The following is an 18,783-nucleotide window of genomic DNA, read 5'->3' on the forward strand; positions in this document are numbered from 1 at the left end:
TATTCGCCCCCCTTATCCTGTATCCCCCCCCCAGGACCCCATACCCCCCCCCCCCCCCCACCACCACCCCATAACCCCCCCCATCACTCCCCAACACCCCCCCTTCTCCCCCCAGATGTGCCCCCCCCAGGTACCCCCCTCAAATGTGCCCCCCCCATGCCCCCCCAGAGGTGCCCACCCCAAATGTGCCCCCCCCGAGGTACCCCCCCCATATGCCCCCCCCAAATGTGCCCCCCCAAGGTGCCCCCTCCATATGCCGCCCCCCCCAAATGTGCCCCCCCCAAAATGCCCCCCCCAACTCTCCGTGTCCCCGCAGAGCTGTGCCCGCTGCTGTGTCGGAGCACGGGGGGGTCTGCGCGCGGCCGGACGCCTGCCTGTGCCCCCCCGGCTGAGCCGGCAAATTCTGCCAGCTGCCCGCGCCCCCCCTGCCGCCAACCCCCCGAGACCCCCCCCGGGGGGGCCGCAGCCCCTCACCCGCTCCGTCTACACCCTGCCCATCGCCAACTACCGGGAGGAGCAGGACGGTGAGGGGGGGCCCAAAAAATCCCCCCCCGTGTTGTCACCCCCCCCCCCGTTGTCACCCCCCCAGTTGTCCCCATCCTGATTGCCCCCCCCCCCCCAATTGTCCCCCCTCCCTCAAATTGTCCACGAATTTCGGCATCCCCAAACTGCCCCCCTCGTTTTGCCCCCCCAAATTGTCCCCCCCAATTCTCCCCCCTCGAATTGTCCCCCCCCAATTGCCCCCCAAACTGTCCCCCCTAATTTTGTCCCCCTCATTTCGCCCCCCCAAAATTTGTCCCCCCCAAATTGTCCTCCTCAATTATCCCCCTAACTTTGTCCCCCCTAATTTTACCCCCCCCAATTTGTCCCCCCCAATTTTGTCCCCCCAAAATCTGCCCCCCGTTTCCCCCCCCTAATTTTCTCCCCCCCAACTTTGCCCCCCTCATCTTCTCCCCCCTCCAATTTCCCCCCCCCCAAATCCCCCTCCCCAACTGCCCCCCCCCCCAAATTGCCCCCCCCCCCAAATTGTCCCCCCCCCCAGGCGTGACGTCCATGGTAAGCGTCCACGTGCGCCACCCCCCGAAGCGTCGGTCACCATCCACCAGGTGGAGCGGGTGCGGGACGGGGACGGGGACAGGGACGGGGGGGACGAAGGGGCCGGGGACCCCCCCCCGGAGCCCCCCCCCCGGCTGCTGGCTCAGAGCAGCCCCCCCTGCCCGGGGAGGGTCCCGGCTTCGGCCCCACCGCCGGCTTCGGATACTGCTTCCGCACCGTGCGGGGCGCGGAGGTGAGGGGACACGGGGACACTGGGGACATGGGGACATTGGGGACATGGGGATGTTGGGGACAGCAGGGGGACATGGGGACATGGGGACACTGGGGGACTTGGGGACATGGGGATGTTGGGGAGAGGGATGGGAACATTGGGACACTGAGGACATTGGGGATGTTGGGGACATTGGGGACAGCAGGGGGACATTGGGACGTTGGGGGCATTGGGGATGTTGGGGACATGGGGACATTGGGGACACTGGGGGACTTGGGGACATGGGGACGTTGGGGAGAGGGATGGGGACATTGGACACTGAGGACATTGGGGATATTGGGGACATTGGGGACATGGGGACATTGGGGACAGCAGGGGGACATTTGGACGTTGGGGGCATTGGGGATGTTGGGGACATTGGGGACATCAGGGACAGCAGGGGGACTTGGGGACATTGGGGGACTTGGGGACGTTGTGGACATGGGGACATTGGGGAGAGGGATGGGGACATTGGGACATTGGGGATGCTGGGGACATCGGGGACATTGGGGACAGCAGGGGGACTTGGGGACATTGGGGACATGGGGACACTGAGGGACTTGGGGACATTGGGGATGTGGAGACATGGGGACACTGGGGATATTGGGGGCCTTGGTGGTGTTGAGGACATTTGGGGACATTGGGGACATCGGGGAAGTGGGGAATGTTGGGGACATTGGGGGTGTTGAGGGCATTGGGGGACATTGGGGGACGTTGGGGATATTGGGGACATGAGGACAGCAGGGGGACATGGGGACACTGGGGATGTTGGGGACACTGGGGATGTTGGGGACGTTGGGGACAGCAGCGGGACATTGGGAACAGTAGGGACAGCAGGGAGACATGGGGACATTGGGGACATGGGGACACTGGGGACGTTGGGGACATTGGGGACAGTGATGGGGACATTGGGGACATGGGGACACTGCTTCCGCATGTTGCAGGGCATGAGGGTGAGGGGATGTGGGGACATGGGGACAGCAGGGGGACTCGGGGACAGAAGGGACATGAGGGGGAGATGGGGACATGGGGACGTTGGGGACAGGAGGGGGACATGGGGATGGGGATGGGGACTTGGGGGCGGGGATGGGGACATGGGGACAGGGATGGGGACATTGGGATGGGGATGGGGACATTGGGATGGGGACATGGGGATGGGGACATTGGGGTGGGGATGGGGACATGGGGACAGGGACATTGGGGTGGGGACATGGGGATGGGGACATTGGGATGGGGATGGGGACATTGGGGTGGGGATGGGGACATGGGGATGGGGACATTGGGGTGGGGACATTGGGGTGGGGACATTGGGATGGGATGGGGACATTGGGGTGGGGATGGGGACATGGGGATGGGGACATTGGGGTGGGGACATTGGGATGGGGATGGGGACATTGGGGTGGGGATGGGGACATTGGGGTGGGGATGGGGACATGGGGATGGGGACATTGGGGTGGGGACATTGGGGTGGGGACATTGGGATGGGATGGGGACATTGGGGTGGGGATGGGGACATGGGGATGGGGACATTGGGGTGGGGACATTGGGATGGGGATGGGGACATTGGGGTGGGGATGGGGACATGGGGATGGGGACATTGGGGTGGGGATGGGGACATGGGGATGGGGACATTGGGGTGGGGACATTGGGATGGGGATGGGGACATTGGGATGGGGATGGGGACATGGGGATGGGGACATTGGGGTGGGGACATGGGGATGGCACCGTGAGCACGGGGAGGTGGCCGAGGATGTGGGGCTGGGGACGTGGTGGGGACACGGAGGGGGACCTGGGGATCCAGGTGGGGACATGGGGACGTGGGAGGGGACATGGGGACACGGGGGGGGTCCCGGCGCCCCCCGACCCCCCCGCCCCGTGCAGTGCAGCTCGCCCCTGCCCGGTCTGCGCACCCAGGACGTCTGCTGCCGGGGGGCCGGCGTGGCCTGGGGGGTGCACGAGTGCCAGCCCTGCGACGCCGACCCCCGTAAGGCAGCGGGGTTTTTTTGGGGGTTATGGGGTTGGGGGGGGTTCTGCGGTGGGGGGGGGGGGCTCACTTTGTCCCCCCCTCCCCCCCCCCCATTTGCAGCGAACCCCCCCGCCGTGGGGCAGCACCCCTGCCCCAAAGGTTTCCGCCGCGCCAACGGCTCCTGCGTGGGTGAGTTTGGGGAGATTTATTTTTGGGGGGGTTAAAAGGGGATGGGGGGGGGGTTGGGGTGCTGACCCCCACCCTGTGTGTGTGCGTCCCCCCCCCAGACGTGGATGAGTGCCAGGAGGGGGGGTTCTGCCAGAACGGGCTCTGCACCAACACCCGGGGCAGCTTCGCCTGCCTCTGCCACGAGGGCTTCATCCTGGACTCGTCCCGGAGCAGCTGCATCTGTGGGATCGGGATCGGGATGGGATTGGGGGTGGGGTTGGGGTTGGGGTTGGGATTGGGGTTGGGATCAGGATTGGGATTGGGGGTGGGATTGGGGGTGAGGTTGGGAGTGGGATTGGGGTTGGGATTGGGGTTGGAATTGGGGATGGGGTTGGGATTGGGGTTGGGGTTGGGATTGGGATTGGGATTGGGGTTGGGATTGGGGTTGGGGTTGGAATTGGGATTGGGGTTGGGATTGGGGCTGGGGCTGGGGCAGGGGCAGGGGCTGGGGTTGGGATTGGGGTTGGGGTTGGGGTTGGGATTGGGATTGGGATTAGGATTGGGGCTGGGGTTGGGATTGGAATTGGGGTTGGGATTGGGATTGGGGTTGGGATTGGGATTGGGATTGGGGTTGGGGTTGGAATTGGTATTGGGGTTGGGGCTGGGGTTGGGGGTGAGGTTGGGGTTGGGGTTGGGATTGGGATTGGGATTGGGAATGGGAATGGGATTGGGATTGGGATTGGGATTGGGGTTGGGGCAGGGGCTGGGGCTGGGATTGGGATTGGAATTGGGGTTGGGGTTGAGGTCGGGGCAGGGCCTGGAATTGTGGTAGGGATTGGGATTGGGGTTGGAATTGGGATTAGGTTTGGGATTGGGATTGTGGTTGGGATGGGGATGGGGATGGGGTGAGGAGGGAGTAGGGGTTGGGATTGGAGTTGGAGTTGGGATTGGGAGGGGATGGGGATGGGATGGGGATGGGGGGGGTCTGAAATGGGACTGGGATTGGGATTGGGATTGGGATTGGGGTTTTGGGGTTGGAATTGGGATTGGGATTGGGGTTGGAATTGGGGTTAGGACCAGGACTAGGACTGGGATTGGGATTGGGATTGGGATTAGGGTGACAGGTACCACCCCCCCGCCCCCCCCCCCCAGCCCACCAGGTGATCTCGGAGGCGCAGGGGCCGTGTTACCGGGTGCTGCGGGAGGGGCGCTGCGCGCTGCCCACCCTGCGCAACATCACCCGCCAGATCTGCTGCTGCAGCCGCGTGGGCAAGGCCTGGGGGCCGGCGTGCCAGCGCTGCCCCCCCTTCGGCTCCGGTGAGCCCCCCCGGGACCCCCCCAACCCCTTGGGATCCCCCCAAAAAAAACCCTTTAGGGCGGACCCCCCCCAGAAAAAAAAAAAACCCTTTGGGGAGCCTCCGTTTCATGGGATTTGCACCCAAAGCCACGGGCTCACCCTTTGGAGGGGGGTTTTTTTTGGGGGAGGGGGGTAATTTTTTTTGGGGGGGGGTCCATTTTGACACCCCCTCCCCCCCCTTCAATTGCAGAGGGGTTCAAGGAGATCTGCCCCGCCGGCCCCGGCTACCACTACTCGGCCTCCGACCTGCGCTACAACACCCGCTACCTGGGCCAGGACCTGCCCCGTGTCCCCCTGGGGCGTCCCCGTGTCCCCTCCCCAGCTGGGACCGCCGCCCGTGAGCCCCTTGTCCCCCCCGCTTTGTCCCCCCCCATCCCCCCCGGCTGCCAGGACCCCCCCTCACCCCATTGCTCTGCCCCACAGCTCGCTGGCGCCCCGGTCGGCCGCCCCCCAGCAGGTCACCGCCTGTCCCCGAGGTGCCACCGCGGGTCCCCAAGGTGCCACAACGCGTCCCCGAGGTGCCACCACGCGTCCCACACGTGCCACCGCGTGTCCCCGATGTGCCACCACGTGTCCCCGAGGTGCCACAACGCATCCCCGAGGTACCACCACGTGTCCCCGAGGTGTCACCACATGTCCCTGATGTGCCACCACGTGTCCCTGAGGCACCACCTCATGTCCCTGAGGTGCCACATGTCCCCAAGGTTCCACAGCGGGTCCCTGAGGCGCCACAACGTGTCCCCGAGGTGCCACAACGCGTCCCTGAGGTGCCACCGCGCATCCCCGAGGTGCCACCACCAGCCCCCGAGGTTGTCATCGTGCCTCGACCCACCCTGGGGCTGCTGGGACCCCTCCCCACGCCACCCGGCCCGGAGGGTCTGGCACCAGGTAGGGCTGGGGCACTTGTGCACGGCTGCACGCGTGTGTGCACCGTTGCACGCATGCATGGTTGCAGATGTGCACGGGGTTGCACTGTGTGCAGCTGTGTGCATGCATTTTATTTTATTTTTTGCACGTGTGGTTACGCTCTGCGCCGTTGCACATACACATCTCAGCACAGGCGTGCAAGGTCACACGTGTGTGCATGTGGCTGTGCACTTGTGCATGGTTGCATGCTTGCATGGCTGCATGTGTGCAGTTGCATGTGCACGTGTGCTCAGTTACATGTGCAAGCAGTTATGTGTGCAATTTGCATTTATTCAGTCTCATTTGTGCACAGTTATAGGCGTGCACAGTTACACACGTGCGTGTTACACGTGTGCACACCATTGCAGGCTTGCCCAGCTGCATGCAGCTGCAGTAGCACGTGTGCATCTCATGCATGCACAGCTAAATATATTGTGCACGTGTGCACGGTTTGCATGCATGACTATTTGCACACGTGTGCACGGCTACATGCATGCCTGCTTACACACGTGTGCACAATGCTTACTTACACACGCCTACACGTGTGCATGTGTCCTGTATGCCTATTTGCACACATGTCCACAGTTGCATGCATGCTTGATTGCACACACGTGCACAGTGTGCATGCGTGCATGTTTGCACAGGTGTGCACAGCTGCACGCCTGCCCGTTTGCACACACATGTGTTACTCACGTGTGCCCGCTTGCAGCCGCCGGCAGCGTGTGCGAGCGGAACCCGCGGATCTGCGGCCCCGGGCGCTGCGTCCCGCGCCAGGGCGGCTACACCTGCCTGTGCCACCCCGGCTTCTGGCTCAGCACCCAGGGCACCCACTGCATCGGTGAGCGGCGCCCAGCCCCTCCCCGGGCACCCATGTCCCCGTGCACCCACCTCCCCCTGCACTCATTTCCCCGTGCGCCCATTTCCCTGTGCACCCACCTCCCTGTGCACCTGTTTCCCCATGCACCCACCTCCCCCTGCACTCATTTCCCCGTGCGCCCATTTCCCTGTGCACCCACCTCCCTGTGCACCTATTTCCCCATGCACCCACCTCCTCGTGCACCCACCCATTTCTCCGTGCACCCATTTCCCCATCTATCCACTTCCTTGTGCACCCACCTCCCCGTGCCCCCACCTCTCCAAGCCCCAATTTCCCCCTGCCCCCATTTCCCCATGCACCCGTTTCCCCACGCACCCACCCATCTCTCCATGCCCCCACCTCCCCGTGCCCCCATTTCCCCCTGCCCCCATTTCCCCGCGCACCCACCTCCCCACTCCCCTCTCCCCCTTCCCTCCCACCCACCTCTCCATCCGTCCCCGCTCCTGTCTGTCCGTCTGTCCCCATTGCCGTCCGTCCCCCCGCCTGCCCAGACGTGGACGAGTGCCGGCGCAGCCCCCGGCCCTGCGCCCCCAGCCGCTGCGAGAACACGGTGGGGAGCTTCCGCTGCGTCTGCGGCCCCGGCTACCGGCCCGGCCCCGGCGGCACCGACTGCCAAGGTCAGCAGGGACGGGGGGGGGACAGAGGGGGACAATGGGGACAACGGGGATGGGGCTGAGGTGGCCGTGTCCCTGTAGATGTGGATGAATGCGCCCAGAGCCCCTCGCCCTGCGCCCAGAGCCGCTGCGAGAACTTGCCCGGTGGCTACCGCTGCGTCTGCCCGGCCGGCTACCAGGCCAGCACGCCCACGGGACAGTGCCAGGGTGAGCGGGGACACCGGGGTGTGGGGACACCGGGCTGTGGGGACACTGGGTGTGGGGACACCGGGGTGTGGGGACACCAAGGGTATGGGGACACCAAGGGTATGGGGACACCATCTGCGTGTTCAACACCCATGGGGTCATCGTTCATGGGGTCACCATCCATGGGGTCACCATCCATGGGGTCACCGTGCCATAACGCCACCATCCAAGAACTCAACATCTATGGGGTCAGCAGCCATGGGGTCACCATGCCATAGTGTTGCCAGCCACGGGGTTAAACATCAATGGTGAACCCATCCATAACCTCCCAATACGTGGTGTCCCCATGCGTGGTGTCCCCATCCGTGGTGTCCCCATCCATGGTGTCCCCATCCATGGTGTCCCCATCCATGGTGAACCCATCCATAACCTCCCAATACGTGGTGTCCCCATGCGTGGTGTCCCCATGCGTGGTGTCCCCATCCATGGTGTCCCCATCCATGGTGAACCCATCCATAACCTCCCCATCCGTGGTGTCCCCATCCACGGCGTCCCCATCTGTGGTGTCCCCATCCGTGGTGTCCCCATCCGTGGTGCCACCACCCACGCCCTCCCCGCGGTGCCACCACCGCCGCCCCCTCTCCGTGCCGCGCAGACATCGACGAGTGCGAGAACCACCTGGCCTGCCCCGGCCAGGAGTGCGCCAACACGCCGGGCTCCTTCCAGTGCCGGCCGTGCCGCGACGGCTTCGAGCTGCACCACGGGCGCTGCGCAGGTACCCGCGTCCCCCCACGTCCCCCCTGTCCCCCCGAGGGGGGGGCCAACCCTTAATTGTGCCACCCCCTAGACGTGGACGAGTGCGCCACGGGCTCGCCCTGCGGTCCCCACGGCCGCTGCAGTAACACCGAGGGCTCCTTCCACTGCCAGTGCCGGCGCGGATACCGGGTGGGTGCCGGCGGCGCGCCATGCGCGGGTGAGTGGTGGGGGCGGCGTGGGGATGGTGCCGTGTCCCCCCCACACCCGACGGCCCCCCCACGGCCCCCATCTGCCCACAGATGTCAACGAGTGCCTGGAGGGCGACTTCTGCTTCCCCCACGGCGAGTGCCTCAACACCGAGGGCTCCTACAGCTGCCTCTGCGCCCAGGGCTATGCCAGCACCCCCGAGGGCACCGCATGCGTTGGTCAGAGCCCGGCATGGTCCCGGTCCCTGTCCCTGTCCCTGTCCCTGTCCCCGTCCCCATACCCATCCCGGTCCCATTGCAGTCCCCATTCTCATTGTGGTTTCTATTCCAGTTGTGGTTCTTAGTCCCAGTTAATCTACTCAATCCCATCCCCGTGCCTATCCATGTCCCCATCCAATCCCAATCCTATCCCCATCCCAATCCCATCCCCATCCTATCCCATCCCAATGTCTCTCCCTGTCCCCATCCCATCCCACCCCAATCCCAACCCCCATCCCATCTCTGTCTGCATCCCAACCCCATTCCCACCCCAGTCCCCATCCCCATCCCAATCCCATCCCCATCCTACCCTTTTTCCACCCCAATCCCAATCCCACCCCAATCCCATCCCATCCCTTTTCCACCCCAATCCCAATCCCACCCCAATCCCATCCCAATCCCAATTCCATCCCAATCCCAATCCCACCCCAGTCCCATCCCATCCCACCCCACCCCTCCATCACCCACCCACGCATCCGGGTACCACGGGGTGCCACCAGCCCCTTGTGTCCCCCTCTTTCCCCGTATCCCCCCTGTCCCCGTGTCCCCCCCCTGTACCCACATCCACCCCGTGCCCATGTCCCCCCCGTCCTCACCCCGTGTCCCCCCCCAGACGTGGACGAGTGCCAGCGCGGGGACGTGTGCCGGGGCGGCCGCTGCACCAACACCGATGGCGCCTTCGAGTGCCACTGCCCCGCCGGCTTCCGCACCGACGCCGAGCGGGCCCAGTGCCACGGTGAGGGGCTGGGAGATTGGGGGGGGGGGTATTTTGGGTGCCCCCCACCCTGGGGCTGGCGGTGAGGGTGGCCCTGTCCCCGCAGATGTGGACGAGTGCCAGGAGCATGGGGCTGAGCTGTGTGGGGCCGAGCGCTGCGAGAACTTGCCCGGATCCTACCGCTGCGTGCCCGCCTGCCAGCACGGCTACCGGCCCCGGGACGGCGGGGGGTGTGAGGGTGAGCGGGGATTGGGATTGGGATTGGGATTGGGATTGGGATTGGGATTGGGATTGGGATTGGGATTGGGATTGGGGTTGGGGTTGGGATTGGGGTGGGGATGGAGATAGAGACCGATAGTGGATGGGTTTAGGGACTGGGATTGGGATGGGAGGGGATGGGATTGGGGTGGGATTGGGATGGGGATGGGAGGGGATTGGGGTGGGGATGGGAGGGGATTGGGATGGGATTGGGATGGGATTGGGATGGGATGGGGATGGGGATGGGAGGAGATTGGGGTGGGGATGGGATGGGATGGGATGGGGATGGGATTGGGATTGGGATTGGGGTGGGGATGGAGATAGAGACCGATAATGGATGGGTTTAGGGACTGGAATTGGGATGGGGATGGGAGAGGATGGGATTGGGATGGGATTGGGATGGGGATGGGATGGGATGGGATTGGGATTGGGATGGGGATGGGATTGGGGTGGGGATGGAAATGGAGACTAATAATGGATGAAAATAGGGACTGGGACTGGGACTGGGACTGGGACTGGGACTGGGACTGGGACTGGGACTGGGACTGGGATGGGGATGGGAGGGGATGGGATGGGGATGGGGATGGGATTGGGATGGGGATGGGAGGGGGATGGGAGGGGATTGGGGTGGGGATGGGATGGGTTGGGATGGGATGGGATGGGATGGGGATGGGATTGGGGTGGGGATGGAAATGGAGACTAATAATGGATGAAAATAGGGACTGGGACTGGGACTGGGACTGGGACTGAGACTGGGACTGGGACTGGGACTGGGACTGGGATGGGGATGGAATGGGTTTGGAATGGGGATGGGGGTGGGATTGGAACAGGATTGGGATGGGGATGGAGATGGAGACCAATAATGGATGAAAATAGGGGGTGGGATTGGGGTGGGATTGGGATGGGATTAGGGTGAGATTGGGATGGGGTTGGGGATGGGATGGGAATGGAGACAGGTCCAGGGACCAGAACGGGACGAGGATGGGGACTGGGACAGGGATGGGAACCCGCACACAGGGCTGTGATGCGCACGGGGCTCATCCTGCCCGGGGCCGTGGTCCCCATCACCCCCCACCCCACCTTGTCCCCCCCCCATGCTGGGGGTCCCCCCGGTGTCCCCGCAGACGTGGACGAGTGCCAGGAGCACGGGGCCGAGTTGTGTGGGGCCGAGCGCTGCGAGAACCTGCCCGGATCCTACCGCTGCGTGCCCCCCTGCCAGCCCGGCTACCGGCCCCGGGACGGCGGGGGCTGTGAGGGTACGGGGCCATGGGGACGGGGACGGGGCCATGGGGATGGGGACGGGGCCATGGGGACGGGGATGGGGCCATGGGGACGGGGATGGGGCCGTGGGGACGGGGATGGGGCCATGGGGACGGGGACTGGGGCACGGGGATGGGGATGGGGGTACGGAGAGGCTGAGGGGACCCTGCCCTAGGGGACAGCGGGGACACCACTATGGGGTTTAGGGGCAGGGGGATTTCTCCATGGGGTTAGGATGGGGACGGACAGCAGGGGCCATGGCATGGGGGACATCAGGGACAAGCCAATGGGGCACAGTGGGGACAAAGCTATGGGGGACATGGAAAAAACAACGGGGATGCTGGGGACAAGCCAATGGGGTCGAGGTGCAGGGGGACTTCTCTATGGGGTCAGGATGGGGATGGGCAGCAGGGGACATCAGGGACAACACCACGGGAGATAATGGGGACAAAACGATGGGGGACATTGGGGACAACCCAATGGGGCCACTGGGGACAAGCCAATGGGGTCGAGGTGCAGGGGGGCTTCTCCATGGGGTCAGGATGGAGACGGAGAGCAGGGACCATCGGGGGACAGTGGGGACCCCCCCATGGGGCTGAGCTTTTGGGGGACGGCTCCACGCTCCCCCCCCCAATGTCCCCACCGCCCCCTCCCCCCAAAAAAACGTCACCTCCCCGCTTGCAGACGAGGACGAGTGCGCCGAGGGGGGGTCCCGCTGCGGCCCCCACGCCGCCTGCCACAACCTCCCCGGCTCCTTCCAGTGCGCCTGCCACCAGGGCTACGAGGCCGCCCGGCACGGCCACCACTGCCAGGGTACGGGGACAGCGGGGACAGCAGGGGGGGGACACCCAGAGTGACACTGAGCCCCCCCCCTTCGTGTTTCCCCCCCAGACGTGGACGAGTGCGCGACGCTGCCGGGGGTGTGCGGGGCAGCGCGCTGCGAGAACGTGGACGGCTCCTTCCTCTGCCTCTGCCCCGACGGGGGGCACGAGTTCGATCCGGTGACGGGGACGTGCGGGGGATCCCCCCCCAGCGACCCCACTCCTCCGGCCCCCCCCGGAGCCGTGGAAGCCCCCCCGGGCTTGGCGGCGTGCTTCAGCCCCGCCTGCGGGGTGCTGGCGCCCAACGTCAGCCGGCAGCAGTGCTGCTGCAGCGTGGGGGGCGCCTGGGGGGTCCGCTGCCCCCCCCCGAGGCCGTGCCCCACGCCTGGAACCGGTGGGGACATGGGGACGCTATGGGGGGGGGAGGGGATTGGAGATGGCGTGGGGTGGGAAGGGATTGGGGTGGGAGTGGGATTGGGGATGGGGATTGGGATTGGGGATGGGGATGGGGATGGGATTGGGATTGGGATTGGGGATGGGATTGGGATTGGGGATGGGGATGGGGATGGGGATGGGGATGGGATTGGGGATGGGATTGGGGATGGGATTGGGGATGGGATTGGGGATGGGATTGGGGTTGGAGATGGGGATGGGGATGGGGATGGGGATTGAGGATGGGATTGGGGATGGGGGATTGGGATTGGGATTGGGGATGGGATTGGGGATGGGATTGGGGATGGGGATGGGGACGGGGACGGGGATGGGGATGGGGATGGGGATGGGGATGGGGATGGGGATTGGGACTGGGATGGGAAGGGATGGGGATAGGACTGGGATGGGATGGGATGGGATTGGGATTGGAGTGGAGTGGGATGGGATGCGATTTGGGATGGGATGGGATGGCGATGGGATTGGAGTTGCAATTGGGACTGGGATGGGATGGGATTGGGATGGAGATAGGATTAGGATTGGGATGGGATTGGGATAGGATTGGGGGGGTGGAGATGGAATTGGGATGGGGTTGGTGATGGGATTGAGATAGATTGGGATTGGGACTGGGATGGAATGGGGATGGGATGGGGATGGGATGAGGATGGGACTGGGATTGGGGTGGGAAGGGATTGGGATGGGTTTGGGGTGGTGATGGGATTTGGGATGGGGATGGGGATGGGATTGTAAAGGGATTGGGATTGGGGTGGGTATTGCCAGGGATTAGGACTGGGATGGGATGGGATTGGGATCGGGGTGTGGATGGGGACAGGGATGGGCTGGGGATGGGGTCAGGATGGTGCCAAGGTGCAGGGGGGGTGACACCTCTGTCCCCCCCCCCAAGCCGAGCACCGAGCCCTCTGCCCCCACGGGACCGGCCAGACCACGGGGCCCCAGGGCTCAGCAGCAGGTCAGTGCGGCCGCGGGGGGGGCACAGCGATGGGGCCCCCCCCATTTGGGGCTCCCTCCGTTTAGGGACTCCCCCCCCTACTCAGGGGCTCCCCCCTGTATTTAGCGGTTCCCCAATGTTGGGGATGCCCCCCCATTTTGGGGATGCCACCCCTGTTTTGGGGCTCCCCCATTTATGGGATGCCCCCCGTTTTGGGGACTCACCCCCCCTAATTTGGGAATGGCCCCCATTTGGGGGACTCACCCCTCCCATTTTGGGGATGTCCCCATTTTTCAGGGTGCCCCCTCAATTTGGGGATGCCCCCCCTATTTTGTGGGGTTACGCCCCTCCCCTTTTGGGTGCATCCCGCCTATTTTGGGGCAATACCCCCCCTATTTTGGGGTTCCCCTCCTATATAGGGGCTCCCCCGTTTCGGGGGTGCCCCCCCCAATTCCGAGGACCCTCCCCCTGACGTCGCCCCCCCCCTTACCCCCTTACCCCCCAGATGTGGACGAGTGCCGGGTGTTCGCGCCGCAGCTGTGCCGGGGGGGGGTCTGCATCAACGCCGCCCCCGGCTTCAGCTGCTACTGCCCCAGCGGCTACTACTACGAGCAGGAGCACCTGCAGTGCGTGGGTGAGCACCCAGCACCCCCAGCACCCCCCCAGCACCCCCCCAGCACCCCGACCTCAGCACCCTAATTGTGCCCTGGGTGCACCCTGCCTGCACCCTGAGCACCCTGAGCACCCTAATTGTGCCCTGAGTGCACCCTGAGTGCGCCCTACCTGCACCCTGAGCACCCTGACTGCACCCTCAGCACCCTAATTGTGCCCTGAGTGCACCCTGGCTGCACCCTGAGCACCCTACTTGCACCCTGGCTGCACCCTGAGCATGCTACCTGTACCCTGCCAGCACCCCAAGCACCCTGCTCACACCCTGCCCACACCCTGAGCACCCTGCCCACACCCTGAGCACCCTGAGCACCCAACTTGTGCCCTGCCAGCACCCTACCTGCACCCTGAGCACCCTGCCTGCACCCAGCCAGCACCCTGAGCACCCTGAGCGTGCCCTACCTGCACCCTGGGTACCCTAATTGTGCTCTGAGTGCACCCTGGCTGCACCCTGAGCACCCTAATTGTGCCCTGAGTGCGCCCTACTTGCACCCTGCCTGCACCCTACTTGCACCCTGAGAGCACCCTGAGCACCCAGCCAGCACGCTGAGCTCCCTACCTGCACCCTGAGCACACAACCTGTACCCAGAAAGCACCCTAAGAGCACCCTGGCTGCACCCTGAGCACCCTCTTTGCACCCTGAGCACCCAACTTGTGCCCTGCCAGCACCCTACCTGCACCCTGAGCACCCTGCCTGCACCCAGCCAGCACCCTGAGCACCCAACTTGCATCCTGAGCACCCTGAGCGTGCCCTGTCTGCACCCTGAGCACCCAACTTATGCCCTGAGTGCGCTCTACCTGCACCCTGAGCACCCTACTTGCACCCCACCAGCACCCTGAGCACCCTGCCTGCACCCAGCTCACACCCTGAGAGCACCCTGCCCACACCCTTCCAGCACCCTGCCAGCACCCTGAGCACCCTGCCTGCACCCAGCTCACACCCTGAGAGCACCCTGCCCACACCCTTCCAGCACCCTGCCAGCACCCTGAGTGCACCCTACTTGCACCCTGAGCACCCAACTTGTGCCCTGCCAGCACCCTGCCTGCACCCTGAGCACCCTAATTGTGCTCTGAGTGCACCCTGGCTGCACCCTGAGCACCCTCTTTGCACCCTGAGCACCCAACTTGTGCCCTGAGTGCGCTCTACCTGCACCCTGAGCACCCTACTTGCACCCTGCCTGCACCCTGAGCACCCTGAGCACCCTCTTTGCACCCTGAGCACCCAACTTGTGCCCTGAGTGCGCTCTACTTGCACCCTGAGCACCCAACTTGTGCCCTGCCAGCACCCTGCCTGCACCCTGAGCACCCTAATTGTGCTCTGAGTGCACCCTGGCTGCACCCTGAGCACCCTCTTTGCACCCTGAGCACCCAACTTGTGCCCTGAGTGCGCTCTACCTGCACCCTGAGCACCCTACTTGCACCCTGCCTGCACCCTGAGCACCCTGCCTGCACCCAGCTCACACCCTGAGCACCCTGCCCACACCCTTCCAGCACCCAGCCAGCACCCTGAGCACCCTGAGCGTGCCCTACCTGCACCCTGAGCACCCTAATTGTGCTCTGAGTGCACCCTCCCTGCACAATACCTGCACCCTGAGCACCCAACTTGTGCCCTGAGTGCACCCTCCCTGCACCCTCAGCACCCTGCCTGCACCCTGTCTGCACCCCGAGCACCCTACTCGCACCCCAAGCACCCTGCCCTCAGCCCCCCGAGCACCCTTCCAGCCCCCCCCCTGTGCCCCCCACCCCCTTGCCGACCACCACCGCCCCCCCCCAGATAACGACGAGTGCCAGGACGAGGACGCGGAGCCGTGCATCGGGGGCCGCTGCGTCAACACGGTGGGCTCCTACTTCTGCTCCTGCGCCCCCCCCCTGGTGCTGGACGGCTCCCAGCGCCGCTGCGTCACCAACGACACCCGCGCCATGGGTGAGGCCACCCCCTGTCACCCCCCCCGTGTCACCGTCACCCCCCCCGTGTCGCCCTGTCCCCACGTGTCCCCATATCCCTGCCCTATGTCCCCGTGGCCCCCCATCCCCGTGTCCCGGCACTGTCCCCTGATGCCCCCCCCGGGTCCCCATGTCCCACATCCTGATGTCCCACGTCACCGTGTCCCCACGTCCTGTGTCCCCATACCCCCATGGCGCTGTATCCCCCATGTCCCCAAATCCCCGTGTCCCCGTGTCCCCATGTCCCACATCCTGATGTCCCACGTCACCGTGTCCCCACGTCCTGTGTCCCCATACCCCCATGGTGCTGTATCCCCCATGTCCCCAAATCCCCGTGTCCCCATGTCCCCATGTCCCACATCCCTTCATCCCAGTGTCCCCCATTGTCTCCCCACATCCCACATCACCTCCCCATGTCCCCACCTCACTGTGTCCCCATGTCCCCGTGTCCCCATGTCCCCATGTCCCCATGTCCCCGTGTCCCCATGTCCCCATGTCCCCGTGTCCCCATGTCCCCATGTCACTGTGTCCACATGTCCCTGTGTCCCATATCCCCACGTCCCCGTGTCCCTCTGTCCCCATGTCCCCCGTTGCCTCCCCACGTCTCACACTGCCTCTCCGTGTCCCCACACCCCCCGTCACCATATCCCCATGTCCCATGTCCCCATGTCCCTGTATCCCTGTGTCCCCGTGTCCCCATACCCCACGTCCCCATGTCCCACGTCCCTTTATCCCAGTGTCCCCTGTTGTCTCCCCACATCCCACGTCACCTCCCCATGTCCCCATGTCCCCACATCTCACATCCCCATGTCCCCATGTCCCATGTCCCCATGTCCCCGTATCTCCATGTCCCCATGTCCCTGTGTCCCCATGTCCCCCGTTGCCTCCCCACGTCCCACGCCACCTCCCCATGTCTCCACGTCCCCCTGTCCCCATGTCCCCACGTCCCCTGTCCCCACATTACCATGTCCCCATGTCCCTGTGTCCCATATCCCCATGTCCCATGCCCCACGTCCCCGTGTCCCCATATCCCCATGTCCCCACATCCCCCTGTCCCCATGTCCCCATGTCCCCATGTCCCCTCGTTACCATATCCCCATGTCCCCACGTCCCCTATCCCCACATTACCATGTCCCCATGTCCCTGTGTCCCATATCCCCATGCCCCACGCCCCACATCCCCATGTCCCCATATCCCCCGCCGCCTCCCCGCCTCCCCACGGCCCCCGTCACCGTGTCCCCGTGTCCCCCCGTCCCCAGAGGAGGACCCGGCCGTGTGCTGGCAGGAGGTCGGCCCCGACCTGGTGTGCGGGCGCCCGCGGCTGGACCGGCAGGCGACCTACACCGAGTGCTGCTGCCTCTACGGCGAGGCCTGGGGCATGGACTGCGCCCTGTGCCCCGCGCGACACTCAGGTGCCACCGCCGTGTCCCCGATGGCCCCATGTCCCCAATGTCCCCATGTCCCCCATGGCCCCCTGGCCCCATGTCCTTATGGCCCCATAGCCACGTGGCCCCGTAGCTTCGCATCCCAATGGTTCTGTGTCCCCCCCATGGCCATGGCCCCGTGGCCCCGTGGCCCCACGTCCCCATGTCCCCGTGTCTCCTACGTCCCCATGTCCCCATGTCCCCTTGTCCCCATGTCCCCGTGTCCCCGATGGCCCCGTGTCCCCCACGGCGCCCTGGCCCCATGTCCCTATGGCCCCATAGCCACGTGGCCCCGTAGCTTCGCATCCCAATGGTCCTGTGTCCCCCCATGGCCATGGCCCCGTGGCCCCGTGGCCCCACGTCCCCATGTCCCCGTGTCCCCTACGTCCCCATGTCCCCGTGTCCCCATGTCCCCATGTCCCTATGACCCCACAGCCACGTGGCCCCATAGCCTCATGTTGCCATGCACCCCTGTCCCCTACGGCCCCTTGTCCCCATGTCCCCGTGTCCCCTTGTCCCCATGTCCCCTTGTCCCTGTGTCCCCGTGTCCCCGATGTCCCCATGTCCCCCACGGTGCCCTGGCCCCATGTCCCTATGGCCTCATAGCCACGTGGCCCCATAGCTTCGCATCCCAATGGTCCTGCGTCCCCCCATGGCCACGGCCCCATGTCCCCGTGTCCCCATGTCCCCGTGTCCCCATGTCCCCGTGTCCCCACATCCCCATGACCCCACAGCCACGTGGCCCCATAGCCTCATGTTGCCATGCACCCGTGTCCCCTACGGCCCCTTGTCCCCTTGTCCCCATGTCCCCATGTCCCTAAGGCCCTATAGCCTCACATCCCTGTGTCCCCATGTCCCCCCATGTCCCTGTCCCCCCCCCCCATGCCCACGTCCCCATGCCCCCTCCCATGCCCACGACCCCCCCATCCCCTATACCCATGTCCCCATGTCCCCATGTCCCCAAGACCCCACACAGGGGGACCCCCACCCTGCCCCCCTCCTACCCCAGCAATAGGGACCCCCCCCCAGACCCCCATAATGGGGACCCCATGGGCACCCCCCAGAGTGGGTCCCCCTTAGACACCCCCCCCATGATTGGGACCCCTTGGACCCCCCCCATAACAGGGACCCCTTTGCCCCCCCCAATAACGGGAACCCCTCCCACCACCCCACAACGCCCCCCCCCTAATGGAGACCCCTTGGGCACCCCCCATATAACAGTGCCCCCCCCACCTCTTTACACCCCCCCCCTTAGCATCCCCAATTTTTAGGACCCCACCCCACAACCTGCCCCCCCCCCCATTTTTTTTTCTCCCCCCCCCCCCCCAGATGACTTCGAGTTCCTCTGCAACGTCCTGCGCCCCCCCGGCCCGGGGCTGGGCCCCCCCTACGAATACGGCCCCGAATACCCCCCCCACTACGGGCTGCCCTACGGCCCCCTCCCCTTTGGGGGTCCGGGCCCCCGCCTGCCCCCCCCGGGGCTGCGCGCCGACTACGACCCCTACGGGCTGGGGGGGGGCTACGACCCCCGCGGGGATGCCCTTTACGCCGCCCCCCCCCGCTACGAGGACTTGGAGGATTTCGAGGGGTCCCGCCGGGGCCCCCCCCGCTCCTCCCGGCCCCGCAGCCCCCCCAGCGCCCCCCAGGACCCCCCCCCGTGGCTCTTCCAGCCCCACGGCGTGGCCGAGCGGCCGGGGCGAGCCAGCGAGGACGG

At 65.5% G+C, this 18,783-nt stretch overlaps 1 protein-coding gene across 1 annotated transcript; it reads left to right on the forward strand.

Moving 5' to 3' along the window:
• Nucleotides 1–253: 253 nt before the first annotated feature.
• LOC139998585 (latent-transforming growth factor beta-binding protein 4-like) lies at nucleotides 254–17,905 on the forward strand. The gene is made up of 23 exons (XM_072029970.1): nucleotides 254–524; nucleotides 1,062–1,288; nucleotides 3,188–3,461; nucleotides 3,560–3,682; nucleotides 4,593–4,757; nucleotides 4,988–5,134; nucleotides 5,221–5,399; nucleotides 5,502–5,685; nucleotides 6,413–6,541; nucleotides 7,072–7,197; nucleotides 7,276–7,401; nucleotides 8,036–8,155; nucleotides 8,228–8,353; nucleotides 8,436–8,561; nucleotides 9,214–9,336; nucleotides 9,422–9,553; nucleotides 10,698–10,829; nucleotides 11,518–11,646; nucleotides 11,725–12,048; nucleotides 12,988–13,053; nucleotides 13,538–13,666; nucleotides 15,476–15,625; nucleotides 16,905–17,905. The coding sequence occupies exons 1-23, from the start codon at nucleotides 254–256 to the stop codon at nucleotides 17,888–17,890; spliced, it is 4,494 nt and encodes a 1,497-aa protein (XP_071886071.1). The 3' UTR covers nucleotides 17,891–17,905.
• Nucleotides 17,906–18,783: the final 878 nt, after the last annotated feature.

This window comes from Anas platyrhynchos, chromosome 33, assembly GCF_047663525.1.
Source record: "Anas platyrhynchos isolate ZD024472 breed Pekin duck chromosome 33, IASCAAS_PekinDuck_T2T, whole genome shotgun sequence".
Lineage (NCBI taxonomy): Eukaryota > Metazoa > Chordata > Aves > Anseriformes > Anatidae > Anas > Anas platyrhynchos.